Here is a 27,950-nt window from a genome sequence, read left to right on the forward strand (position 1 = left end):
CTGAAACATCACCTGACCTTAAAGAAAAATAACTTGCCAAAAATTGACCCTCACTTCCAAAAATCTAAAATACATGAAGAACAGTGCAATGCGGCAGTCTCGTACACAGATGAACATTAAATTTACAGTTTGAAATTTTATAGTAGTCCGTCGGTAATAGCCGAAATAAACACACATCAAAATATTTTACACAGCCTTATAATTTATAAGTAATAAACTGAAATCAATATTCTACTTCAATTACAAAAGATTCCAATCTTTTATCTAACCTTTGCTGACAGCAATTGCGTGATGCCAACTCAACGGAATCTGGAACCCAACGACTGCAGGTAGGTAAATCTTTGCAACGTTGTACAACTTCGTTTTCACGTAAGCACAGGCAGTGAAAACAAACTTGCATGAACAAGAAGACCTAGGTACGATATCGCCAGAAGTGAAAGGTCGTTAAGAAAATTCGTTTTTTACCCATCTCCATGTGACTTTTCCAAAATATTACTTGACGGAGACAAAGGTCAAATTCCAACATGAGTGTTTCATGGGGTGGTTTCAATTAGTAATTATTCTTCCAAAAATTACCGAACGTGTTAGACAGCCCTGCGTAAAATCCCCATAGGAGGACCGCGCGAGGGTTCCAGAAGCTCGCTGCGTGACCTTTTACTTTCAGGCTCTATTGGCCAGATGCTATAGCCCGTGCAGACTCCTTCTGTGTCTTTCCTCTATGGTCAAAGCATCAAAAAGCTGCTCAAGCATATCAAAACGCGGACACAATACTGCAGGCCTACGTGTGCATGTACATGCACGTTAACGTCACTTGTGCGCACGTAGGTACTCAATAAGACAACCACACAGGTACTGGCACGTGAATGAATGATCCCAAAAGGTGTCATTTTCGTTTGAATGTGCAAATACATGTACAAGGATTTAATGAATCGCGATTAGGCCAACACGAGGTCAAGACACTCACCAATCGTTGATCCCCACGACGTAAAGCTTCCCAGAAGACGATGAAATGGCCCCTTTATATAGAAAAACGAGTGAAATTCCCCGGCTCAACACGCTAGTTCGGTTCAGTCTTCTATCCTGGCCTCGTGTTAGTGTCCCACTGGACTGGTCCCCGTGTAGGGACCGGTACTTTGCTGGCTTCTGGGATCCGTGGTTGGTTTAGTTCTGCACATGCGCAAGTACCTTTTCTATTTATAGAGATGATTTTTACATCAAAAATCGTTTAGCGTCGAAGGCGCAAGATGGATAACTCTGCCCAAAAGGTGTAATTACCAGGGGCGCCATTTGAGCAAGCGATACGCCTACGCTGTTCACTGTAATGCTTAGGCACAGGCGCACCAAGTGTACGAGCCTGCCGCGGCGCCTGCGCCTTAATGTGCATTGCGCAGGTGTATCGCTTGCTCAAATGGCGCCTTTGCGATTACAATGTTTTACGTGTATTCACGGTGAAGTCTCCATCTTGCGCCGCTACGCAGCGCTATCGAGTACCAAAGTGTGACGTCAATGTGAACCAGAAAGTGCAGTGAAAACCGATGGAGTACGCGCGCGTGTTGGTTCACGCGCCGCAGTGGTTCTCGCGCTGATGCCTTTTACACACTAATTGTGCGCGTGACGTATTCCCCTTGGTACTCCATGGTCGAGTTCGGGCGGCTTGCTCTTGACACAGGTTTTTTGTTCTCGCGCTCGAAAGGCGGGAACACGACTCAAGAACACTCCTCTCGGAACAGGATCACACACCACCTCCTCGTCATGCAGGGGTTTTAAAAGAACACACGGAAAAACTCGTGAGATTTTGAACAGCTGCAAGCATGGCAAAACGTAGAGTGATGGCTTACAAAGCTAGAGACAATAGGAAATTTTGAAAAAGTGTCATTAATTATTCTTCATAACACAGAAATGAATGTTCCTACTTAAACAGAAAAGAATTCAGCCCAGTTTTCCAAACATTAACTCTCAAATAACGTAATGATGGGACGCCGCCATGTTGCATGTCTCTAACTACCAGCGAAAACCCGTTGTAAGTTCCCAGCATTGGAGCGGCTGAACCAACAATAACAAATTGACCTGTTCGTGAACATACGAGAACAAGCCGCCCGAACTCAGCCTGTACGATCTATGGTTTACATAGAACCTCTCGTGTAGTGCGTGAGAGCCGAACACGTATGAGACTCTCTTTCACTCAGTAATTACGGAAGCAGTGAGGCGTATTTACCTGCTTTTTAGGGAAATTATCCTAAATAAGCAGAGGTGGATCCTGAGCCACCCCGGGGGGGGGGACAAAACGATTAGGGTTTTTCAAATACGTGTATCCATGTATGGTCTCTCTGAGGTATGGGGCTACGGCTTTTTCACAATTTTGAAAGGGAGTCCGCCTCCAATAATGACTTTCCCATTATATTTCAAAACAAGGATTGCTGAGCGAATGATCCCCTTGCCCGTAGAATCTGCCTTTAAATAGAAGCCACTGTATAATATCTCATCGAATACCCGAACAGCTTAACCATGACATTTTTAGTAAAACTTTGTAATTTATATTTCTGCATTGATGACTGGGCATAGTTTGCCAACTTAGTGAGACCGCAACTTAGTAAGTGAAGGGATATTAACCTCGACTACTCTTTGTTATCTTCTCAGTGCAGTAACTCATTGTGTGCAAAAGTAGTATTGTTCCGGTTACAGTTAGTCGTGTATGAGTTCAGTTAGGCATGACCATCTCATTGTGGGTACGAAGGCCGATCCTTCGAAAGTCACAGGCTTGAAGCTCGTGTTGCTTTGCAATGAGACCTGTACTGTCTGGTATATACACAAACAGGCAACGAGGTTATGGTTGACGATACCGCCAGGCGTTTATCCTCGGGGAGGGAGTGGGTTGGCGATTTTCATATTCTTTCTTCCCTGTATCGTATTTGTCGCTTTGCCTTTTTCTCTTCCTTTTTTATATTTCATATTTCCCTGGCCGACAGAGCAGAACTTCCCGGTCAATAAGCAACCAATATCACATGGAAATCAAATGGAAGACAAAACACAGCAACACAAAGGGACTACTACTAATACACCCGTAACCACAGCTGTTAAAGTATCTCTAGGTACCAATATATACAAATATCGGCCTATTTACGAAATATGCACTAAAAAGTAAGTCTTAAGTGAAAAATAACAACTCGTTATCAAAGCACATTGCTTAGATCAGCAGTAAATTGCAGCGATCAAAGCTCAGTTACTGTTCATGATAGCAACAACCACAGGCAAAAATATTTTTAACAGTAAGCTAGAACTAAAAAAACCATGTCATATTCTGTATTTCAGTGTGAATCGGGATGATGTACAATCATTTTTCCCCACTTTCATTCGGTTTCTAATTTCAGTCCACAGAAGGAGAAATCATGTAAACTGGTGGCCAGCATCGTGAACAATAACACGCAAATTTAAATTTTACCTATTTACAATAAATTAGCCTGCAGGAAACAGTAAAAGCTATAAGCAGACAACAATATGATACCTGAGCTGTTTTCAGTAAACAGACACAACATGTTTCATTAACTGTACCATGTAACAGACTATGTCGACAATTCTCTCCAAATGTAAACACATAATAACATTCAGCGAGGTAAATTACGTATGCAGAAATTATATTGGTGAGCTCCTTCTCTTCATGACAAAAAGGTTCAACGTTGAGGGACCCAAGCACTGCAGTTTGTCTAGTATCTATGTGTACATTCAAAACTAAACTCAGTTTATTCTCAGCATTATAAATGTACGTGCCATTGTTTCGTTGCAATTTCTCGTGATTTAAAACCGTCAATGAGAAATTCAGTACTTCGATACAGAACACTAATCCCTTCTTGTCAACTCTAGCTTACTATGTTACTTTTTATCCTGTGTTTGTGTAGTCTTGGTAATACGCCGTTTATTGTTTTTCTTCATTACCTCTGTGACTTCTTTCAGAGTTATGTTTGTGTATATTCTTTGCAATGTATTTGCTTAATATTTGTTGTGATTCATTTAGGGGCTTGCATTCAACAAGCTCTGCTTCTCGAGAGATCTCTCCATCCTATAGCCCTACTGGTTTATTTGTCTCCTAAAATCAACAGAACTTGTTTAATTATGTTAAGTGGCATTTTTTCTATTTTAAATGAGGTAGTTGTTGATATTGTACTTTAGCACACAGATGGACATAAAATCAACACTTTTGTATTATATATTGTTTGGTATAAGTGATGACCTTTCGTGTTCGGTTGAGTCAGACTCCAGCTCAAGCCGTGATCTATGTATTCGTCTCCTGCAGTGAGGTTACAATAGAGAACGTGTTGATTTTGTCAGCATCTACGCAATTGTGGCTTTACAATCGCAACAGAAAACCTTCACGGGTATGAATACCAAAAGGCAGCTGAAAAAATTGGCGATTACAAATCAAATCATACCTATTTGTTAAATTGGAGCAGGCTCGCAGTTGAAAGTGAAAATGCTTTATAAGTAAGAAAAGCTTTCATTTTAAAGTCCTTGCAGGTTTGCAAAAGACTTCGAAATTTTCCAGGGAATTTCAAGCCTTGCTAGCGGTACTTTCATCACGAAAACCCCGAATGCCTGAGTCAGGCTGATGAATTTACCTTAGATGAGTTACTTATACATCACGGCGGCCAAAAACATGATAATTGATAATCTAGCGTAACTGGATGCTTGACCGGTCAGTTGAGACTTGACTAAAGTGGTTTGAGACATGACCATACTGATTTGACACTTGACCAAAGAGACTCGATACATTACGTCCGTCTTTATATTACTTGACTGAATCGAAACTACTTCAGCTCTACTTAACAGTGGCACTTGTCCTGACTTCGAACTAGATCTCAGCCCAAACTGAGATTTTGAAATTGAGTGTCTTGACCTAAGCTGTGAGATACGACTTGGCCTAACTTGACTTAAGAGACTGGAGACGAACCAGATTGTCTTCAGACTTTAACCAAGTGACTTGAGACCTGACCTAAGCAAAGTTCGACTCGAGTGAAGCAAAGAATCTGGAAACCTCAAGAGATTGAAATGAGACTTGATCTCAGCCTTACTTGGACTTTTACCACATGTCGTGGTTCAATACTAGAGTGACTTGAAACTTGGCTTCTTAAGCTTAATTCTCACTCGTTTGTTCATTGCAGTACCATGTACTAACCCTTTTCCACACTGATACTCCCAGACGCCAAAGAGACAGACGACCAACATGACCACAAGACAACAGCCAGCAAGAATCGTCGTAGTGATTGGAAATCCAAATTGCTCTGTCAGAGCGCCCGCTATTATCGGACCTGCCATGGTTCTGTCAAGAGATAAATAAATATGCAAAAAGTGAAGCTTTACAAAGATTAAAACCCACTGCTTCAACAGCATCAATATTTTCCACCGTCTCAAACTCGGCGTTGCTGTCATCACAACAATTTACCACTTTCGCCGCAGCAATTTGTTATCACCGCTGTTAGCATGGCAGTAATAAACAATGGAGGAAGGACACAGGAGCAGTTACAACTCTGGCATCTCAAAGTGCTAGATGATCATCGCCGCCCTGTCAAACAAACAATAGTAAACATTCCCCCCAAAATGCCTGATTACTGCTTTCAGCTTAGCAGGACAAGTGAGGCCAATAATATCTTAGCAATATTTTGTGGTGTTTTCTGAACTACAAAGTATCGCAGTGACTAAGAAATAGAAAAAGTATCTAACAGTAGAGTTACTTTTGCCGTCGTGAATAATTTTTTAAAATTTTAATGCACTTTAATTGTCCATGCAATGTTTGCAATTTTATTTTGTCACTCCAAAAATCAGTTTTCAAAGTCTTTGTATGAGTTCGGCTAAGACTGGCCAACATGTTAACCACCACAGGACAGTTAAATTCACGAAAAACGAAGTGCGCTGTTTCATCATGAGGAGCAATCATGGGATCTCATAAAATACCTTTTTGTGTAAATTCCGAGGTACAAAATGATTCGAATAAAACATCAAATATTAGAAAAAACTTGGCTATTTAATCCCAAAACATGTCCAGAAGAAAGTGTTCGATGAGGCAAATAACTGCACATGAAGACTTTGGGTAGGCAGCCAAATAAAAGTGCGCAAGCATTAAAGTTGACGTTGTCGGATCATATCAAGCACCAGTGATGGCATGTATATTCAACTTCCTATACTGCAGTACGCAACTTTTCGGAATGCAGATTACCAGCGAAAAATTGCGGCGATAATAATGGGGTACAAAGGGAGCTTATGGGTGCAACACAGGTGGTGCGTAGCAAGCATTCACTTCACTTAGGCTATGGACATACTGGACATGCCATAAAGCAGTAATTGGCCAGATATTATAGCCCGGGCAGTTCAAACAACAGCAAGCACAAGCAGAACGTCAGCGGCACGTACTGAGACAAGGAGCATTAACATGACACGACGGCAGCTGCTGCAATTAAGCCAAAACATACCCAAAGGCAAATCCACTATTCCAGATGCCAGATATTATGGACGTTAACCCGAGATTGTTTGGGATGCCGTACCACCTGTTGACGAAGATAACCAACGCTTTAATGTCAGTAGTTGACAAAGTATATCATTGCAGCATTTATGTCTCTTAAAACTCCCCGAACTAACATGTTTATGCCGTTCTCCCTTATCGCTTCACCTACTATCACATATGAAGCAAGATATGAGACTGAGAGAACCCCCCTGCTTTGTGTTGGTAATTGTTTCACTGGAATCTGAGGAATTCTTTTCAGACATGTAGGGGGGATGTGTTTGGTAACAATAGTCCAGAGTGTGTACAGCGATTGGACATGTTGGAGGGGGTACCCTCGGTCTCATTTCTGGCTGGATATACATGTATACTATCCATCTTTGAATTGAATTGCCCGGGTTTACATTATTCCTCAATGGCTGGGCAGAATGATTATACATATTATTTCCGGAAAGACCATAGCAAGGGGCAGTCAACAGCACGAAATCAATCTTCTTTCAGGAAAACATGACCTACGGTTTCAGAATTCGACTCAGACTCACTCAGCAGAGGTAAACATGTCAACCAACGTTGGCATGGCGACCAGAGCGATCACGGCGGATCCAAAAGGAATCTCAATTATTGGTATCAGCTTCGTCCTGAAGAGGGCGCAAAGCAGGTATTAGCTCATTTTCCCATGTTATATTCCCTAAAATCGTCACTTCAGTTCCAAGAGTATTACAATAAACACGAATTCAGAAACACGGTATAAATGCAGTGTTAAGCCCCTTCTAAAACATCAAATATCTAGAAATATGTCAGTCTACAGACTTTCTGCTTCAAGTCTGTACACTTGCAGAAAGAATGGAAGTTTCTTTCTCAAATATCATTGTAAACTGACCAGAAACTGAGGGAATCGCCAGAGGCGGGAAACTTACGGGGGGATTTTCAGCAGAGGTGATGGCCCCACTAACAAAAAGAAGACTGTGGTTCCCCACAACCCCATGACAATCATGATTCTCGTGGCTTTCTGAAAGCGAAATTATCAAATCACCCCGGTGAAAATTAAGCAAGTAAAAATGGCTAGTTTGGTGTTCGAACTGCACTTACCAGTTTGGTAATTGCAAAAGGCAAGGGCACATGGAGAAAAAAGCTTTGGAAAGCCAGTCTGAAAAATCGGCAAATGGTTGGCCTAATAGGGCAGACCTTACGCATGCATACTGCTGTTCTCAAATGACCTCAGGAGCACCTCGTCGAAGTCTATTAAACAGCGCCAGGCCATTTTGACTTCAGGGTTTAGAGGTCTACGTTGCAGGTAGCACAATTACACAACGGAATCTTCACTTGTTTCACAGCGATAATACGAACTAAATCTAAATGGGCTTCAACAAATGAAGGAAAAAATTCTTTTCATATCTTACATAAAAAATGATAAAAAGATTCTGCCTATTATGCCTTTGATTCATGGTTAATGATTCATGTTTTACTTGTTGGCCTTTTAATAAAACTGTTTCATTTTTCTCACTTTCCTCAAATGTAACCTTAACCTAGCAGTATGAGTATGCCCTTAGCCTCACAATTCACAGGGGAAGCTTGAAACACAGCATGACCCGAGACAGCAAAGATTCTAAGGCCTACAATTCCCAGCATTAACACCCCCATCGATAATGGCCCCTGCCCATCATCTAACTTACCTTTGCGTCTGCGACAGCTCCCCAAAATACGGAGGACAGCGCGTACACGAGACCAAAGCTCAAAAATACCAAGCTGATCTGTATCACTGTAAAATCAAGCTGTGAAACAAAGCAAGAATCGAACCCAAAATGGTCATGTCAACATCTTGCCGCGGGTATGATAGAGTCCAACAGCCAGGCGCAATCAATATTTCGAGACTTGGAAAGCGTCGTGTTCCTCGCCTACCTAAGGTTGCCGGTTAAGACAACTTCTTTGAAGAGAGTATAGATTTGGTAGTAATGGGAGCACCAAGGCAGTAAGATATCTAGTTTGCAATGTCAGCACTTTCTTCATACAGGTCTGTGAAAGAGACACGCAGTCTTTTGTGTGTTAGGATAAGGCAATGGGTTTGCCAAAAGTCAGGGGCTACCACATGCATAGTCGTGACCCTCAAAACTATATAATGGTAAAGTTCTAAAGTGCAACCGCTAAAGAATGACTGTGTCCGAATATTGTGGCTGGGGCTGGCGAGACCACGAGTAGTTTACAGCGGCTGCTGTAACTCTCCGTAGACCAGCTCACTACAAGTCGCAGCCAGTTGATTCCGACAAAGCCAACGTCTACAGTAGGTCTGTGCTCAATCAGTATAAACTCATTTACAACTACAGCAACGTACCTCCTTCAAATGAATGGAGAGAATAGGATCAAATGATGCCATGCATACAGAGATTACAACGATGGTGAGTAAAATGATCCAAATGGCCGGTATTTGCAAAACCTGGATCAAGGAACCCGTCTCTTGATTGGTACTTCCTAAGTAAATAATATAATGCAATATAGTATAATTCAATAATGTATGCCGATAATGGGCGGCGTATTTGTTGAAAACGAAAATATGTCAATATTCCATGCATCAATACTTTTTCTTTGGTTTCAAACTCAACCCAATACACGTATATAAACCTAATACAAGCATTTCTGTGGTGAATATGGTCAATAGATTTTATACTTGATATTGAGTTTACATCGAGCAAACACGTACTTTATAAAAATGAATATCTCGTATTACAGTACACATTTAAAGAGCGGTGCGCGTCTTCGGTGTTCGTGACAGACTACAAAACAATAATTACTGACTGCTCTCATAATCTGTAACGCTGCCAGCATTTTGGCAGATTACATTGAAATTTATAATCACTGGAAGCACAACCTGAAACCGTTCATTTCGAGGTCACTGTAAAAACTGCGCTTTGTGCCCATGTTTTGTGTTTGGTAATGTGCTCAAAATAATGCAATTGTTCAAATTCTAAGCGCATTCTTCAGTGTGAAAAATAAAGGGATGCAGGGAACCTTAATGACCAGAAGAGGGTGGACATAAGATAATAATTCTAAATATAAACTATACTGACACTTCAACTACAAGAACATCAGGTAACATAGGTTTATAGCTCCCTTATTATGCTTGATGCTTTTCAACCAGTATCAATGGAATGAGGTTGAGAAAGAAGTAGGTCTTTGTTGGTCATGAACCTTGATCCGTTGTTCTGGCTCTAAAATGGAAAAACATGTCATGTTTATCAGTGCACCTCATTAAACCTTTACCTAAACAGATATACGTATCATGAAAACACAACTCACCCTGTTGAGGCATCAGGAAGAAGTTGACGGCGTCGGCTACCAAAACAAATCCACCCAGAGTAAAGAAAGGAAGCTTAAAACCTCCTGCCTGTTTTAAAACATACAGTTCAAAGGGTCAACCAAGTCTGGGAACTCATTAAGAGAAAAAACCTGCAAAAATTACGTGGAAAGTAAAGTAAGTGTTTCATTACGTTACTTACGGATGCAAACTTGCTCTTACATTGTAAAGTAGACCACCGATAGCAGGCCCAACTGCGTATGACAGCCCTCCCATCATTTCGATCAAGCTCTGAAAGAAGAAAAGCAATAAAAGTACTCTGTTACCGATATGACTCAATGTCACTATCAAGTTTTTACAAAATTTACACAAGGATCACATCGACGCAAAGAAATTGTTTACCGAACCTGTAGTTATACTGTGGACCTATATCACCGCACTGGTCATACACAGATCAACTCCAATTTTATATCTACCAGACAACCATTTTCACAGCAGGCTTGCATTGTCATATCGATTTTTTACACCTTTCTGGAACCGCATCTTTTATACCGATCTGTTTGCAAATACCTTATAACCAAGTCTGTGCGCAGCCTGCCCGCTAATTAGCCTCCAACGCTCTTGCAAGCATACCGGTATGTGATCTCGTTAGTGTAAAAAGAGATTACACTTATATCCCTTTCAAAGCAAAAGGAAACCCACCCATTGCGTCATTCACGGGCCAAACATAGCGTGGTGAATAGAATCGTGGCAGTCGGATGATTTACTTGAAAGCAAAACTTGCTTCGTATTTTGCTCGACAAATATGATGTATCGGCTACGTCTATGTACATATACAATCTTCCTTCATGCAATGCGAGACGGATAGCTGGTCTGGCTCTGGTAGCTGACGACCGACATCCTGCAGTTTCTGTACACAGAGGCTGGGCATATATCTCTCGTAGCCTTTGATTGGCCTTTAAGTTATTGCGAATTGAACATTTTGCACGAGAATCACCTTTCAATAGTAGTGCATGTAAACGTTTACGTGCGTTGATGGAGTACATGAACGTGCACCTGTGCACACATAAATCATGGCCGACCGGTCGAAAGAGAGCCAAAATTGAAATTGGTGAAACTAACAAAGGCCAATTCGCAATAGCTTAAACATAATATGGTAACCCTTTTCAAACACTCTTTAAGATATTAAGATATGCAGCGTGTGTGGGAAAAACAATTCAAATTTTTGAGTTTAAAATACCCTTTTTTAACGTTCCGAAATGTGACGTACACAGACATCTTTCACCCCATTTCCTCCCAAATGTCACTTTTGAGTAACAAGAAACACATCACAAAATGAAATCTGAAGCTTGATTACATTACTCTGGAATAAATTCAGCAAACCTTTATACAATGCGGAAGATCTCTGCAGATGGATTTTGGTATAGTCGTTTGCTGGCTGGTGAACCATTTTAACAAGCACAAACTAAGTGGAAGGGGTGAAGTTACGTAAGAAGCGCATATCAGACACCTTGTTACATTCACCCCTGTATTAAATCTACTGATTCTACATCGATGCAATGCTGATCCTGAACTCATATCGAATAAAATCTGCCAATGAGTGAGCTACAATGCCTACCACTGCCGTTCCAACGTTGTCTGGGAACGTAACAGCCATGATGGCGGCCGATGACGTGATAGTAGCCGAGGTTCCCAATCCCTCAAGAAGTCGTATGACGACACTAAAGCCCGTAAAGGTTGCCTCTGTGGGCATGTCGACAATAAACCTGAAAAAAGTTTTCAACTTAATACTTAGCCAAACAAAAACGTAATTTTACATTTCCTCCATAATAACTCTAACAATAATAATTTTTCCGTAACCCTTTTTCGCAAGTGGGAGTATTGTTGATTTCCATTTTTCAAGTTTAATTTAAAAACTTAACTACTTTGAAATGCATCTCCAGGCAAACCACCAAGCAAACTAATGTTAAAATTACATTAACTTGCCAAGCCCATGCATAGTATCTTGATCACTGCATTTGCGTTTTCATGAAGAGACGTAATGTCGGTATGCCTGTCCCTTAACCACGTGCAAAACGTAGTGCCTGGAAAGGCATAGAAGTACGTTAACTATTTTTTTCACACACGTACGCGCATCTTTGATGCATTCACAGCCGGGTGCCCAAAACATTGGTGCCGTTTCCTTATTGAAACACATTGAAAAGAAGGGCGTTAATTCAGGACAATGTGGATTTTTGTTTGCACAAAGTGATGTGCATCTTTAGTAATTAATTTGGGGCAATTTAACCACTGCGTTCAATAGGTTCACGTAAAAGTTTAGCTTTCAGAGAATGATGTGATCAGTAACAATCCCCACCCTTATTGCATAAGGTTGCAGCAATTTGCACTCTCAAAATTGGAGAAACTTCTCTTGCATTCATTCTGAAAACAGCTTACTCTTTAAAATCAATGTGTTTCTTTGTGTAAACAGCGACAGTAAACTTTCAAAATATGACCCTCATTACACAACGGAACTGCAGGACTACTTACCCAAATAAGACATTACAGCCACCGGTGACAAACGCTCCAGCCAGAAAGACAAACTTAGCTCCGACAGTTGGTATCTACATTGCACAACAATACCATGTACATGTATTAGCAGATACTGTACTAGACATACGACTACAACTGATTTACTAAAAGAATATAGTTTGCAAACAAAAGTTACGTCAAACTTAGCACTGATTTGGTGAACACGTGGCATTAATGTGGCTAATTAAGGCGACGCTCTCATAGACAACTTTCTTTTGCCTAATTGCACCAAAGATTGACATAAGCCATTGATGACCAATGCCAACACAGGATAAAACCTTAATTATCAAAAGAAAAACTGTTCTCAAGATGAAAACCATCTACAATTTTGCCCCAGATTGGCGATCCGATTGCAGCTGAGAAGGCAAAAGCACCAAACACAAGGCCAATTACAGTCTGAGATACGCCTCTTGCTTTTGCCTGCAGGAAAAATCAACAAAAAAGCCCAGTGTTAACAACTTAATGTGTATAAGGTTACAGTTGAATGAACATGTTTGGTAATTTTTTGCACTTGCTGTAAGATGTAGCTCTGCATTAGTTAAAAGCCAAATTCAGTTGGTCCATTTTGTTCAAGGGGATGTATCTCCGTTCACTATAGTAAACTTACCTCAATGGGGTAGAAGACAGATATTATAGCGAAGGCCATCATGTTTGCCAACGCAGCCAGCGATGCACCAGCAAACGTGGCTTTCTGGTGGAATGTGTACTTTGTCCGCTCTGGCTTGTCTTCATTCTTGTTATTAGAGCTGTCACTGAGTCTGTCTGGGCCCTCCCAATTGGTCGAGGAAGTGGGCAGGGCTTCAATGGGAGGAAAATCTGGTCCTGTATTTGCGTATTCTTGCCTTGTGTCATCGTCATCTTTGTCCTCCTTATGCTGTTCCATAATATTGTTATATGGCTGACAATTCACAAATTGCTAAACAATAAAAGAGACAGACACCAATTAACTATTTTAATATGCCTATATAAAGATAAACCGACATGTCGTTGTGAAATTGTTTCCAAGGGGAAGGTCAGTTTCTAAGTCAGGAAAATACATTTAAGACAATTATATATACACGTATATGTAAAAATACATGTATGTACAAATAGCTTCCAGTGGCTTCGCGTATTTCTAATATTGCTACAGCTTCGTTCATCCATCCAAGCAGTTAAAAACCGCTTGAGAGAAGGCTTAACAGTGAGATTTTTCAGAACGTATAAGTCTTTTGCCGCGTTTTATTTAGTTACGATGTCAAATGATACGGAGGTAGTCAGTAGACTGGACCTTGTGTAATGAGACACAGATCCACGGATATACTTACAGAATTGCAAATCATTAATCCGTGTGACTTGCGACCCTACGGTTCGGCAGTGGCTTCGTAACGTTATGGATTTTGGAATGCAGCTCTGATGTCAAATCAGGGTATATTTACGTTAAAAAAAAACACATTCTCCACCAAATCCTCCCCAAAGCCGTCAAAACTGATGCATATCTCTTTAAATCTTCTGACTGTGGTTTTAAGACTATAAGACTATTTCTTTAAAAAAATCGAACTTTTACTCATTACCCTGTCATTCTCCTGATGAAAAAACCCAAACGCATCGCACATTTTGCGTGCATAACACAGTGCATGTAGGAAGTTAGCTTGAACAAAAAATGCATGACACGTGACGTCACACCTAAATTCCCCCAAATCCAAGTCGTCTGTAGTGCTTGAAATCTCCACAAAGAACTTTGCGCAATACAGCAAAGGGTCCGATCAGAAGGCATCGAAGTACCATGTGACCAATTAGTTTCACCGAGATCAAACACTGTTATCGTAAGCAAGCATTTGGTTAGTAGACACTTCATAAGGCTCATTTTTGTATGACGTAATGACGTAATTATTAACGGAAATGATGGTCACTAGGATACAGCTGCGACATGGGTTGCTCTCGTTTTGCGAATTCGGTACACTATCGGACGCAAGCTCCGCGTTTTCTTCACTATCGAAAGTTACAAAGCTTCCGAGACGTGTCAATGTCAATATTCTGTGCGACACAGCACAGTCCGATCACATGGTAACTTCCAAGGGCCAGTCCCATGTAAAGACCCCGCATTGCGAAAAAGCTATTCGGGTGTTTTCGTCAAAAGAATGGCTGAGAGGGAGGATTCAAACACCCATAGCGTCACCGTACCCATAAGAAGTAGTAGGGTTGCAATTCACAAGGTGTAGTGAGTGATTTACAGGTCTGTAAATACATGTAGTGGACTTGGAGAAGCCGACCACACAGGCTAGGCCAAGGCCTGGTAGTGGTAGTCGTGCATTCAGGCTTCGTTGCGCGTTCGGCACACCTTGACCTACGCAACGTCGTGAAGCTTATTTCCCCCCGTAAATGCTGCACATGTCATGAAGTACTTACATTTTATTGGATTTGAACTACACAAAAGGCAAGCCCATTTCAGTCTTTGTATGGCTCTAGTAACAATTCTCACCACTAAATCAGTTGACGTAGACTGCAACGACGCGGTAGAAAGCACATGTGCAAAGGTCACCTGCTGACTTCAGTGCGCCCTCAATAAAAAAAATTCTGATAGTACTAGACTGGTTCCCTGCCCCTACTATATTTCTGTTATTTCTTTGGGATAGAGAGATTTTGTCGGGATCTGCACAGTGGAGTCACGGTGAATTGATGCAGAAAATGGGGATGAGGGTGGGGTGGATGAGGGAGAAAGAATTGTCGGGCTATGGAAAGTTGCCAAGCTGCGGGGGGGGGTAGTACTGAAACCCTATGACACAGTATAGGGGCCGATCGATGTTCATCACGTAAGCCTACATTCGGATTATTCATGAGGAATCTTACATCAGCACCTTTTGAACTGTGTTTGGTTGTTCCTGTTTTCTGATACGAGTGATATACATGGTGTCCCAGAAAAAAACCAAACCCTGAGGAAAGGGGCTAATATGCCCAAACCATGAGATATGATTATAATGCATAGGAATCTCCGAAAAGTAGAAGCAGTATTCTTTCTAATAATACCTTGATGGTATCCCTCTTGTCTTGCATGACTGAACACCATTGTCTTGAAAATGGGGCATCTGAACTCAGTTGTAACACTTTGGATAAACCCCCCGAAAATTGAAAGGAAAATGAAAGAGGACATGTGGAACATCATTTTTCTGTGCAGCCTGAACACCTGTGAGAGTTGTGAGTATTTTTAAAATATTTGTGAAGTATGGGGATTTATCACTGCTGTCTATGGGAATTTATTTGTAGTGGTGCACCCTGATGGAACGGGGCGGGGAATTGACCTTTTTCCCAGAATGCCTTGGCGATTACACTGCAGCGGTTGATTCACCTCATTTCGAGGCTTCCCTTGCTTGTAACACTGGTGTATTCAGGAGAACTAATCGAACGCACCCACTGTACTGCACGCGCGCAGACACTCGTATTATTAAATACCCAGGTAGAAATTTATGAAAAAAGTAAAAGACTACTGAAACATGTCAAATTGGTTTCCCAGACAGATTATTTTATCGAATATTGTTCGTGAATGCCTTCTTTGTTTATTAATTAAATCGTAGCTGCAATCAGTTTCCTAAATACCAACCAGTTTCAGTTAATTTATTTTCAAATTTTGTTTTACTATTTTCGGGGTATTTTTCTGCCTTTTTGGTAGTGCAAATAAGTACTTCCACATTCATGGGCAAACCTGTGATGTCATTCCAGGAAGAAAGCCTCAAAATCGCATCAATTTATACACAAGAAGTCCTGAATCTCCGTAAATTTTCCTGGACTAAATGTACACGAAACTCTCTTCCCTCATCACAGCAACAGCGCGCCCTCAGAATGTCCTGGAAGAAATGGATAAGTTTTAGTGTTTAAAAGGTGCACTTTTCCATAGGGCCTACATTAAACCAAATACGAATGTGAAAGAGGTTTCATACATTAATGAAGAGTAGAAGAGTTGCAGAAAACTTGTGTCTAAGAAAAAAATCATGCTCAGCTACACTTTAACAGCTGCCAGTTAGTAGTTTCACGCAGATTATCACCGGTTAGCTGCCTTCCTTGAAGCCAACAGTGGTCAATAGATGGTTTTGTATTTTATACGAATGTCAGTACGCCACCTCATATGGTGAAAGCTGCGCAGTTACAGTTTGTGCGCGTGGTACATCAGCAATGAGCAAACGCTGCATAATTCATGATTACCAGTGACGCTAGATAACACAGGAACCAAATTTAAAACAATGACGAAAGTATAAATTATCATAAGAGTCCCCTCCTCAGGTTGAGATACTTTATATTGTAGCGGCCTCTAGACATAACTCAGGAAAAGGAAAGAGACCAAAGATCGACAATTTACAGTTTCAGTAATTTATTACACAAAAATACAAATATATTCGGAGAGGGAGCCAAATTGTCCAAAAGAGCTTACATATTTCTCTAACCAGGCCAGAGCAGAATTGAGTCGAAATTGTCCAGCGATAAACATTACAAATGATTACGGAAAAATGAGCACAAACTCTCACAATCAACGCCCAGTCTCAAATCCAGGCTGGGCTGAAACTACAGGAGGGTTTTATAGAAAAGCAATGAGGGGTCCAACAAAAAAGGTTCCGGTTGTATAAAGAATGACTAATCTATGTGGTATCCCATTGTGTGACCAACGCAAGGGGCCCTTCTGGCCCAGGCCAGGCAATGGTATGCGAAACATTTAAATTGAAGGCTGCTAAGGCCGGTAAAAATGACTTTAGTTGTTACAATATTAATGACCCACACAAAAGTGTAAATTAATGTACTTTCATGGTTTATCAACTGGCCATGACATTACAGTTGAACAATCGCTTTCCATTATTTACAACACTTAGTTGCATACAAATGTATAGTTTTCATTTCATACAGTTAGTGGTTGAATATAAACCACTTACGTTTAAATGCTAAACTAACTGACCTTAAATATGGTAGAAACATGCTTAGAACTGGTAAAGGAACTGTTTCGATAAACAGAAGGAATTTTCTGTTTCGAAATTTAACAGCTTTCTACCCAAATTTCATCACACATCCGCTGCAGTGAGTGGCCTCCGTTCGTCTTCTGTCGAGTTAGTTTCCGCTTCCAGCCGTGATCTGGGTACTCGTCTCCTGCAACGTCAAAAAGTCCCGGATGTGAACCCACTAATAACATTGTATTTGCAAGAAGCTTGCACTAACCTCCATTGTAAAAGAAACGCTGCGGAGATTCAACCAGAGCGATAGAGTTGATTTGCACCCTGTGGAATTACACATTGCTCTAGGTGACTTGAAATTTGACTTGACAAATTAACTTATACTATGTCTCATTTTTTACAACTGACAATTTTAACAGATTCATTATTATGAAAACTTCGCAAGATAATTATGTCGGTGAAACCCTAGTCCTCTGGGGTATTAAGTACACTTCAGGCATTATAAAGCAAGACTCAAATACGGAAACACAAAAAGCCCAACTGATATCCAAAATACCTTGCATCTGCTGTTTAGTACAAAACAGTCCTGTGACGTCACCTTGTGACTGAGTACTAACCCTTTGCCACACCGATACTCCCAGACTACAAACAGACAATTGAAGATCATAACCACGAGACAACAACCAGCGATTATCGTCGACGAAATGGCAAATCCGTAGATATCCGTCAGATATCCCCCTAACAACGGCCCAGCAAGGAGTCTGTCAAGAATTATATGAATTCGACGCACAGAGTACACATAAACAACATATAAATATAAAATACAACAGATAAGCAGCCATAAACATCGTCAAAAAGTATGAAAGCGGCTTTAATAATGATTAGGAGCGACTGATTATTTTCCTTGTTGATGCCACTTTAAACGTGGCATCGTCATCATACACCTGTCATTCATAACAATTACCAACGATACCATTATTACCATTATTATTATTTACATCAGAATTGCTTTCAGCACCTCCTCACCTTTATGTGTACCATCCTCATTACCACCAGCATCACTTTCGTCAAAAAGTACCCATCAACAGTAGTATATCAACAACTGACTCTATAGTTAATGTGGCAAGGGGATCTCTCTTTACGTTTCAATCTCAAGCAACAACTCACCCAACTGAAAACCCACCGCTCCAAAGGCCAGATATAATGGAACTCAGTCCAAGGTTGTTTGGGATACCATACCACCTGTAGACAGTACACAACATTCCAACTGTAATCTTTCATACTAAACACGAGAGAGGACCCGCTCCCCCTTCCTTGTCCCTGTTATTTGGACTTACATGTTTGTTTGCCATGCCCCACTGTACACCATATCTTACGAGGACATCACTCTGGTTCTCGTACAAGAGGTACTCGTTTTCCTGTACTGCGTAATTAACAATAAGTGCACTGATTTGCTCATGTTGTGAGAGATTTGAGGTAATGTTGTTTTTGCTTTACCTCATTTTGTAAGTTGAAAGTATCTTATTTCTCGTCCTTTCTGATCCAATTTGCGTAGTTTATCCAGGGATAGATCAAACCGTTTGGTAGGACCAAACACGCTCTCGTGTCGAAATTTTCAGAGGACGTATGCAAAGTATGCTGTAAACGTCTTAATGGACGAAAAGGCTTTTGTCGTGCGTAAGTTTGTACGCACGTGTGAAAGCGTGGAGCCACCTCGAGCAGAAGCACCTCCTCATCGGCTGAAAAGAGCAATATTGGTCGGGAGTGTTTTGTCGGTAGCAATGCTACCAGGCACGAAATGGGACAGAGGGGTACCCCTAACAAGTCCAATCCCTATACACACTTCAGCCTATTGTCACTTAACACATCTTCCCTAGATGTCTGAAAGGAATTCCTGAGATACAAGTATAACAATGACCAACACAAAGGCGGCCCTGTCCCATAGTTTGCTTCATATAAGCAATGCGGCCCTAAGATGTGCATTTCAGAGTCGTTCGTGAACCAGAAAAGTTCAGTGTCGACCAAAGAAGCTTCCGTTGCTAAGCAATTTGCGCCCTTTCCTCCTCTAGCTCGAGGCCCATAGCACTTTTCATCTTCCAGCAGCCGCTGTATTTGACCCAATTGTCTTTAACGAATAACGGAAAAGAACTCCTTGTACTTACTCCGCAGAGTCAAACATATCAACAAATGTCGGCATGCTTATCAAAGCAATCACAGCAGCCCCGAAGAGAAGGCTTAGGATAGCTACTAACTTGGTCCTGTAGAGGGAAGAAACGACAATGTTGTGGCGCAGGCAGAAACTCTATCAAAACTAAGAGCAAGGAGTTACCACTTAGAGTTTTGGTGTAATAAACCTTGTTCACAGGGGAGACATTTTTATCTTAATCCTACAACCTGTCACGTTTAAACTATTAAGGGGGGGGGTAGTGCCCGATTATTTTGGGTTCCAAACCTCATTTATTAATGTTTTAAAATTGTGGTTGAAGACATTTAAATATAATGTAGCACAAATGTAAAGTATTTTGTTCAAAAACCGACACGGTTATGTATGGAATGGGGGGTTTCTGGACTATTCTGGGTTTCTTTTTTTTAATAAATGTTGCGTAAAACACTGCTATAAATGTAGCACAAATTTAAATTATTCTAAATTAAAACTGACATGAATTTGCATTGAACTCTAATTCATCAGAGAAGAGGCTTAAAGTGCCCGTCTTTATCGACTCACGAAGGTATTTTCAGCAAAGGTGACGGGCCCACAAGTAAAAAGAAGACTGCAGTGCCAAATGCCCCCATGACCATCATAATCCTCGTGGATTTCTGTGCAACCAAATGCATAAACTTACCAAATCAGCGAGCAAGAGAGTCTTTTCTTCTCAGAAACGATAAATGACATTGGGTAGTATGAATAAAAACTAGCAAATACAAGGTAAGTCAACTAAACGGCAAAAGCAATTGCTAAGAAATGGACTAAGAATTACATGTTTCTGTTGCTGTTTAGCATGTTGTTTGAGACAGGCTTGTATAGCTAAGACTTTGCTCGTAGCAACAAGAACTTTCATATTTTAGGTACATGACACTTGTAGGCTAAAGGTCGATTGGAAAACAACTTTGTGACATGTATATTGTCTACGCATGTAGAAATTTTGGATTACATTTTGTATTTTATAAATGGTATTCCAGTATTGCTCTTAAACTCCTCAATCAATTGTAATCTGCGGATTTCGAGATTTCTAAGACACCTTTTCCCAGTTTGTAAAGATAGACGTTTTTACATCCCAGCATGATTTGTCCGCCAGACACATCTACATGCACTCTTAAATCGTTTTTAATTTAATGCTCATCTTCGCCATTTTGAATGGAAAAATAGCATCTGAGATCTTTGGACGTTTGACCCCAAAGGTCACACTATGTTTCACCAATGATAGGTTATGCCTCGCGGCAATAACTTACCGTAGCGTCAGCAACAGCTCCCCAAATTACGGAGACCACTGCGTACACAAGACCGAAACCCAGAAAGATCAAGCTGATTTGAATCAACGTGAAATCAAGCTATGAAGGGGGGGGGGTTAGAAAGGATGCAAGGTGTCTGGTCAGCATGATGCCATCGGAAGTTTGGTTATTTCTCAAAAATATATTATGCATATACATAATTACATGCAAAATGATTAAGAAAATGTAATAGATTCAGGCAAAGCCAACCCTACAGCGCTTAAGTCTTAAATGTGCACGGTTGAGTAAGTAATTTGGAATTGTATTCAAAGATTCGCTCTACTTCAAATGGCTGTAACTTTTTGTGTTACCATGGGAACATACCCCTTTCAGATGAATTGACAGGGTAGGATCAAAGGACGAAAATGCAACTGCGGCCATAACAATGGTTGCCAAGGCAACCCATATGGCAGGTATGCTCAAAACCCCGATCAAGGAACCAGGCTCATCGTTCTTCGTTCCTGTTCAGGTGGTTAAAATCAAAACATCATTCTGTAACATAAGATCACGAAAACAATAGTCACGGATTTTGGTTTCCATCATTTCTCCGTGTCACATGAGCAAAAATTTGAAATCCAAACGCGAAGACTGAATTTATTTTCTTCTCAGCAACTTCTCTGCATGCAGCGGACATCACTCAGGAAGAATGTTGATGTTCTTTCCTGACTGTTCCGTTACAAACCAAATAATTTATTATCAAGCCTGTTCAACCAGTCCTATCGCTCCATACGCTACAGACAATAACCACCAATAACCAGATTATAACCACATCTTTACCTTCACGTCCACCTGAGACTTTGGCTCAGATTCGTACAAAGAAATGCTAGTAGGGTGTGAAGAAAAAAAGGTTGATACAAGTGATCGTTCGTCACCGCTTGCAAAAAGGTTTTGGTAATAGAAAGATCACCATTATCAAAATAATTTGAAGAGAAACTAATTCCACACTCATCAATGTGTCTTACCCTGCTCTGGCAGCAAGAAGAAATTGATAAAATCGACAACCAGAACAACTCCTCCGAGAACAAAGAACGGGAGCTCGAAGCCTCCAGCCTGTCAGAAACAAACATCATAGATAAAGAAGGGGAACCTTACGAAAAAAGTCCTTGACCTTCTTTCTCTGAAACCATTCAGATGAACAAGAGGTTTTTATAAATTACTGGATAAGTGTTAAGGTTTTTTCCCTTTCCAATGGTGAACTTACGTCATAGAGTAGGCCACCAATAGCTGGTCCTATTGCAAATGACAAACCTCCCATCATCTCGATCAAGCTCTGTGAAAAGTCGAAGTACGTGTATGTATATTGATAATCTGGTCCTGATCCAACATTGACGTAACACTGACCTGACACCAATCTTACACAATCTAATCATACAGTGATCTCACACCTGAGTAGCCATGATCTGACACCAAAATTACGTCACAAAGCTTATACTGCTTTTTAACACTAACATGAAAGCGATCACTCAGCTGTCTGCTGACACAGATTTAACACCGATCTAATACTATGAGGCAGATGTAAAATGATCACATAACAGCCTTCTTACAACTGAATTCAACACGCGCTACACGAATCTCACAATGAATCTTACACTTATTCGACACCCATCGTACACTTCTAGGTCACAGGTCTGACGACCTTGCAAAATTTTTCCTACCACAGCTGTGCCGACATTCTCCGGGAACGCAAAAGCCACGCATGCTGCTGACGCCGTCAAACCAGCTGAACTTCCTAGCCCTTCCAAAAGTCGAATGGCCAAACTAAAACCCGTAAATGTTGCTTCCGTTGGCATGGTAGCAATAAACCTGAATAAAAAAAGTGAAACAATGGAATTTCTGATATTGCGCATGTATCCACATTGTTATTATCCCTGCACAATGAGCTCACAAGTGACCATTCGTGAAACCATCTCAGCTCAGCCCGATCAGGTGCACACGGATGACATAACCAACTCCTTGGTGGAGAGAGGCAAATGGGGTGACTTACCCAAGAGCAAAACATGCTGCCACCAGCTGGATTCGAACCTTCGACCCTATGATCAGAAGCTACAAACCTAACCACTAGTCTACTAGACTACATGCCACCATGCCCCACATAGCTTCTGCTTGAAATCAAATAAAAATGTCTTTCCCCCCCCTCTTTTCCAATTCAAACGTGAACTCTTGATGGCTACGTGAAAAAGACGTTTAGTTGATTGGATACTTTGCTTTTAAAGAAATAAGAAAACACCCAATGAGACCTCTGATTAATTTCCTTTAACTGAGACAGAATGAGTGTATACAAAGTATTATCAAGTATTAATGTTAACTTTTACATTTTGCATAAAACGATTCTGTAAAACATTATCGGATATAATTGCTTACCCAAACAAGATGTTGCAACCGCCAGTAACGAATGCTCCCGCCAAAAAGACAAACCGAGCGCCAACGATAGGAATCTAAAATGTAGAAATATAACGTAGAAACGTAAGCGTTACAATACACAGAATACCAAAGAATTCTGAAATAAAAATCGGGAAAAAAGGGCTCATGAAATGTTTAAGGTTTAAGAGAAATCGGCTTTGAACACACTCAGGAAATTGCAGTAGATAATTTCACTGAGGATACTACGGAAGCGTATATAAGACACGACTAAAAGAAACTTTGTGCCTGCTATTTCGCCCGGGCGGATTAGTATTTCGCCCGGGAGTAGTATTTCGCCCGGGCGTCCAGACACCTTATTCGAGAGCGAAATAAAACCTACAATTTTGCCCCATATAGGTGATCCAATACCCGCTGAGAGGGAGAATGCGCTAAACACGAGACCAATAGCGGCTTCCGAAACCCCTCTTCCTTTTGCCTGTAGTTAAAAGAAAAGAATCAAGATTACAAATATGTAGAGAGTTTTTTTGCTAGAAGTATTCCAATTAATCCCCCAAGCGACACACTCTAAAATGCCATATCATTTTGATTAAAAGGAAACAAAGTTATACTTATGACCTAGGAAAAGTGTTCAAGGTGACTATTGAACTTTCTTACGTAACCTACAGGTTTGTCTGCAAAGTGGCCACGGGGATAATACGGCAAACAGGGCAAACAGACACATATTTGATAGCCAATCAGTGTTCACGTGTGGGGAAGCGTGGCACTGTGTTGCGGTAGAGTCTTTTTCAACTGCCGCAGTTTTCCCATACTGTGTTGGGTGCACAATTGTAGTTGGCCTTCAGAAAAAAGAACAAATTAAACAAAACAAATCGCAAAGTTCAATGACCTGATACTCGATGACTGAATTGTAATAAAGTCCTTTGGAACAAAATTGTCCTTATAATTAATGCTAAGAAAGAAAAGTGTATTGACAGCAGATAAGGCGGTTCTCAATCAGTGGTGAACTTTCCGAATTTTGGCTTGATCATTATTAAATATCTTAGTGTGCCTTCAGGCATGTCGGTCTCGCATCACGGAATCGTGAAAGGTTTATGCAAATATGGCACAATGGTACAAGGAAGGCAGAATCTTGTACGGTATAGGCGCTTGCTGTTTTGTACACATTGGACATGAAAGGCGACTGTACAGCCTGACAATACGGTCCTCGATCGATGTAGAGATACACGGAATTTCACATTAATTGACCAGACAAAATGTGATCAAATAAAAACACAAATCGCAAAACACTACTTATTTTCTAGTTTCTTCGTTACCCCGAGGCCATTTTCTCCTTGAAGGCCCTACAGCGTCCAAGTGGGATGAAAAGAATAGCCAAAATAGTTTAAATCGGAAAATGTAGGAAAATCTCAGGGTATACCTGACAGCAAATTTCGTCACATTATTGTTAATGACGTCCTATCTATGCTGAAGTCCCCTGGCCTTGTTTATATTCGCTTAAAAAGTCCGCTAAACTTTCTTGGGTGTTTATCCTTGTTTCAAAACCTAACATTCTCTCCTTTTAAACTTCTGTTGTAAGGTCTGTTATGTTTTGGATTAAAGAGTTCATATTTGCAAGATTATGCGTAATTGGCAGGCTTCTCAGACCAACTTATGTCTCCTAATAGAAGGTTCTGTAAATCATACTCACATTGGAGACATAAAAAGCAAACCCCACGACGGAATTATTGGCCTGTTTTATGGACACTGAAAGTATTTAGATTCGGGACAAAAGCCTGGTTCTTACGTTGATTGGGTAGAAGACGGATATGATAGAGAAGGCCATATAATTCGCCAAAGTTGCCAGCATTGCGCTGGCAAAAGTGGCCTTCTGGTAGTAGGTGAATTTGGCTTCCTTAGGCGGCGTGTCTAATTCACTCGCTTCACTGGTACCTGTCTGGTGACCAAGATCAATCCTATTGGCGGATGGTGTGGTCAGGTCCGCATTGGTCGACGCCTGCTGCTCCGAATTTGCATATTCCTGTGTTGGGGCGGGGTTACGTTTATCCTTGTGGTCTTCCATAACCCAGCCTACTCTTGATCTGAAAGTACAAAGGCATTTAAATTTGAAAACGCAACCCCACAAAATCAACAAGGTCCTCTCCATCATTGCTTCGGAACTGAAGAATTTGATCAAATTGTTAGGTTTCATCAAAGATGTTTACGTTAATCGCAAACAAATCTTAGTGCAAGACTTATGACTGGTAAATTAGCTTGTGCCACTGTAGTGAATAAGAAATACAGGCAATAGCTGTAAATGCAATACCGTTTCACCATATTGAGGCGTACCGTCGCTATGGTGACAAAAAAGAATATGCAGGATCTAACCATGATTTCATCTTATTGTTTTGTATCTGTTGAAATAGGTTTTGAAACTCAAGCAGTTTATGTAGGACGAACGTCAGATATTTCTGTATAGTTCTGAACAAGGGTTGTTGTTTGTTGTTGGCTCAGGATTTCCTGTCCTGACGTCTTATCCAGAGGGCGTAGTGTACATGAGTGGAAATCCCGGGGGACACGTCCGCATGAATTTTGGGGACACAATGTCGAACTAGTGTCCCCTCCAAAGCAAAACCACATTCTAAAGGAAGTGATGGATCAAAGATGTTCCCTTTTGGGTTTTATAGCACCTTTTATCACGTAACATGATAAAGGCATTATGCTCAGCGAACACAGTCAGCTTCCCTCACTCAACGGCCCCTTGACCTGGTCCTTGAGATACCCCTTCTGTTTTAGGCTATGCAAATGAGTGCACCCAGATGCAAATTGTTTTGGCCAATAAAGGTTAAGCTGGCGAGTGAAAGGATCGTGACATAACTCAAATTAGATAAATAAAGGGAAAGGGGCCAATGAAGAGGAGGGGCGGGATTTTCTTGGCGGGAATCTGGGAGCGTCGTTCTGTCACAGTCACTCGGATGAGGCGGAGGTGTTTTTAGAACGAGGTTTACATTTGAAGAAATATCTTTTTTGGAATATATTTCGCTAATCATTTTCACTTGCCATGTACCGTGCACGAGTTACTACTCTGCAGCGTCGCCGCCCAAGCCACTTTACGACGGAAACTGCAACACGACGGCCCGCACATGCACAGCGCCGTCGTACGGGCGGTTTGCAGCATGCCGTTCATGTTCCTGACGAAGGTGGCCCCTCTGGCTCATCTGACATGTCTCCACCGCCCGCCGGTGGAGAACCAGCCGTCTCGACAGCAGGCCTTATCTCCGGAATGGGGGATGGCTATGACATACCGGCACCGCAGCCGCCGTTGTTGAGGGGACCGAAGGAGTTATTCCTCCACAGGTGGTGATTTCGATGTCGGCAGGGTCAAGCTCGTTGAGGGCGAGCCCTGCCATCCACACGCTGGCGTCGCTCGTCGCCATTCCTGTGGGTCCATCTACCGAGTCTGCTGCACCATCGACCACCCTAACAACTGTGATGTACAACTCCGGGATGTCTGTGCCAGCTGGAAGTGCCCTTCCGGGACTGCCAAATAACTTGCCAGCTTCCCCCCTCTGCATTTGCTGTGAGCTCCACTGTACCAAGCGCTTGGGCCGCCAGCGGGGCATCGACGGCTTCGGAGCATCATATCGGCATCGCGCCATTCCCTGGCCAGCTGTAGTCAAGGATTTTCCCTTTTGGGTTTTTATAAATGGAATACTATAATATACACGGTGTACACAAAAACTGTAAATTGATGTCCCCCCACGACCGAGGAGAGATTTCCGTCCATGGGCGTACATGTAAAATGTAAAACGAGATCTTGCTGTTGTAAGCCACCGTATGCTAACACGTCGCGTACGTACACGCCCGACCATGCAACATGAGACAACTAAAACATGCGGCCAAACCGCATCCGCACACAGTCACTAGATCAGTGCAAGCGGAAAAATCACCAAGGTCATAAAATGCCGACTGATTTGCAGCGCATTGCTATTCTGCGTAAAACCTACTAGGCCTATGTGTTAGGCACAACAGCAATCAAACTGTACATGTATGCATACTCGTGCTGTGTACGGTAGTGCCCACCACTTACCTTTTGCTGAAGGGTCTTCTGAAATTTGGAGATTTTAAGTCTGCTGTCGCAAACTTTCGTGACCTTTAGTTCACGAGCGCGCATCTACGCACTGGGACTTTCAATGGCATGAAACTGTACGCTTATTGCATGTATTATAACTTTACGGGCACTGTATATGTGTATACACAATACCACACTGCCCAGCGGTCGCTCACGCCCCAGCGCACTTGAAAAGCTACAATATCGGTAACGTTGGGGAGGTGTTTCGGGCGGGTCTGAAGGCGCATTCAATATTCAATATTGAATATATCAATATTCCCGTGTATAGTCGTGCTTCCAATTCAAATATTGAACATTTGACTTTTGCTACCATGCATTGCTTTGTGATGCCAAGATCGCTCGACTTTCGCCTGAAGTACAAACCGACCTATCACCATTCTCGGTTTATGCAAATCTGTATTGGGACTGCATACCTGTAGGTATTTTTTGCAGTCCCTGACCCACACACATCAGTCACATGTCTTGTCCTTGTATTCGGTTGTTGTTCGCCCGTGCATGTCTGCCGATTTGGTTTCTTTTGTATTCTTTGTTCATCCTTGTAATTTTGTTTTCTTTGATTTGCTTTTATGTGCATTGTTAAACTCTGTTATATTGCTTTCGTCCAATAAATAAATAATAATAAGAATGACAGTACATTGTCTAGTAGATGTAGCCACTGCCTAATTCTATTTCCCCATTCAAAGTAACGACAGATGTGTATTTTTTCTTTCACTTATAACCGGGAGTGGATGAGACTGG

At 41.4% G+C, this 27,950-nt stretch overlaps 1 protein-coding gene across 1 annotated transcript; it reads right to left on the reverse strand.

Annotated features, from left to right (window-relative positions):
• Positions 1 to 3,009: 3,009 nt before the first annotated feature.
• LOC147799789 (uncharacterized) lies at positions 3,010 to 27,559 on the reverse strand. Its single transcript, XM_087133830.1, has 27 exons — positions 27,171 to 27,559; positions 24,888 to 25,182; positions 23,484 to 23,579; positions 23,105 to 23,178; positions 22,399 to 22,546; positions 21,945 to 22,013; positions 21,706 to 21,793; positions 21,068 to 21,204; positions 20,705 to 20,803; positions 19,980 to 20,071; positions 19,417 to 19,512; positions 18,422 to 18,496; positions 17,757 to 18,015; positions 14,508 to 14,708; positions 12,955 to 13,263; positions 12,672 to 12,767; positions 12,306 to 12,379; positions 11,395 to 11,542; positions 9,999 to 10,067; positions 9,779 to 9,866; positions 8,817 to 8,953; positions 8,161 to 8,259; positions 7,405 to 7,496; positions 7,030 to 7,125; positions 6,459 to 6,533; positions 5,168 to 5,311; positions 3,010 to 4,282 (listed from the first exon to the last, which is right to left on the reverse strand). The coding sequence occupies exons 2-27, from the start codon at positions 25,161 to 25,163 to the stop codon at positions 4,198 to 4,200; spliced, it is 3,222 nt and encodes a 1,073-aa protein (XP_086989956.1). The 5' UTR covers positions 25,164 to 25,182; positions 27,171 to 27,559; the 3' UTR covers positions 3,010 to 4,197.
• Positions 27,560 to 27,950: the final 391 nt, after the last annotated feature.

This window comes from Acanthaster planci, linkage group LG02 (genome assembly GCF_054643075.1).
Source record: "Acanthaster planci isolate LZ-2023a linkage group LG02, COTS_SCS, whole genome shotgun sequence".
Taxonomy (NCBI): Eukaryota; Metazoa; Echinodermata; class Asteroidea; order Valvatida; family Acanthasteridae; genus Acanthaster; species Acanthaster planci.

Excerpts from the sequence above, each read along its gene's own strand:
- LOC147799789 (XM_087133830.1), bottom strand. The coding sequence starts at position 25,163 with ATGGAAGACCACAAGGATAAACGTAACCCCGCCCCAACACAGGAATAT. Across the intron at positions 20,804-21,067 it reads TGTCAATTCATCTGAAAGGG|CTTGATTTCACGTTGATTCA; the intron begins GTATGTTCCCAT and ends CCCCCTTCATAG. Across the intron at positions 18,497-19,416 it reads GATATGTTTGACTCTGCGGA|GTGGTATGGTATCCCAAACA; the intron begins GTAAGTACAAGG and ends TACTGTCTACAG.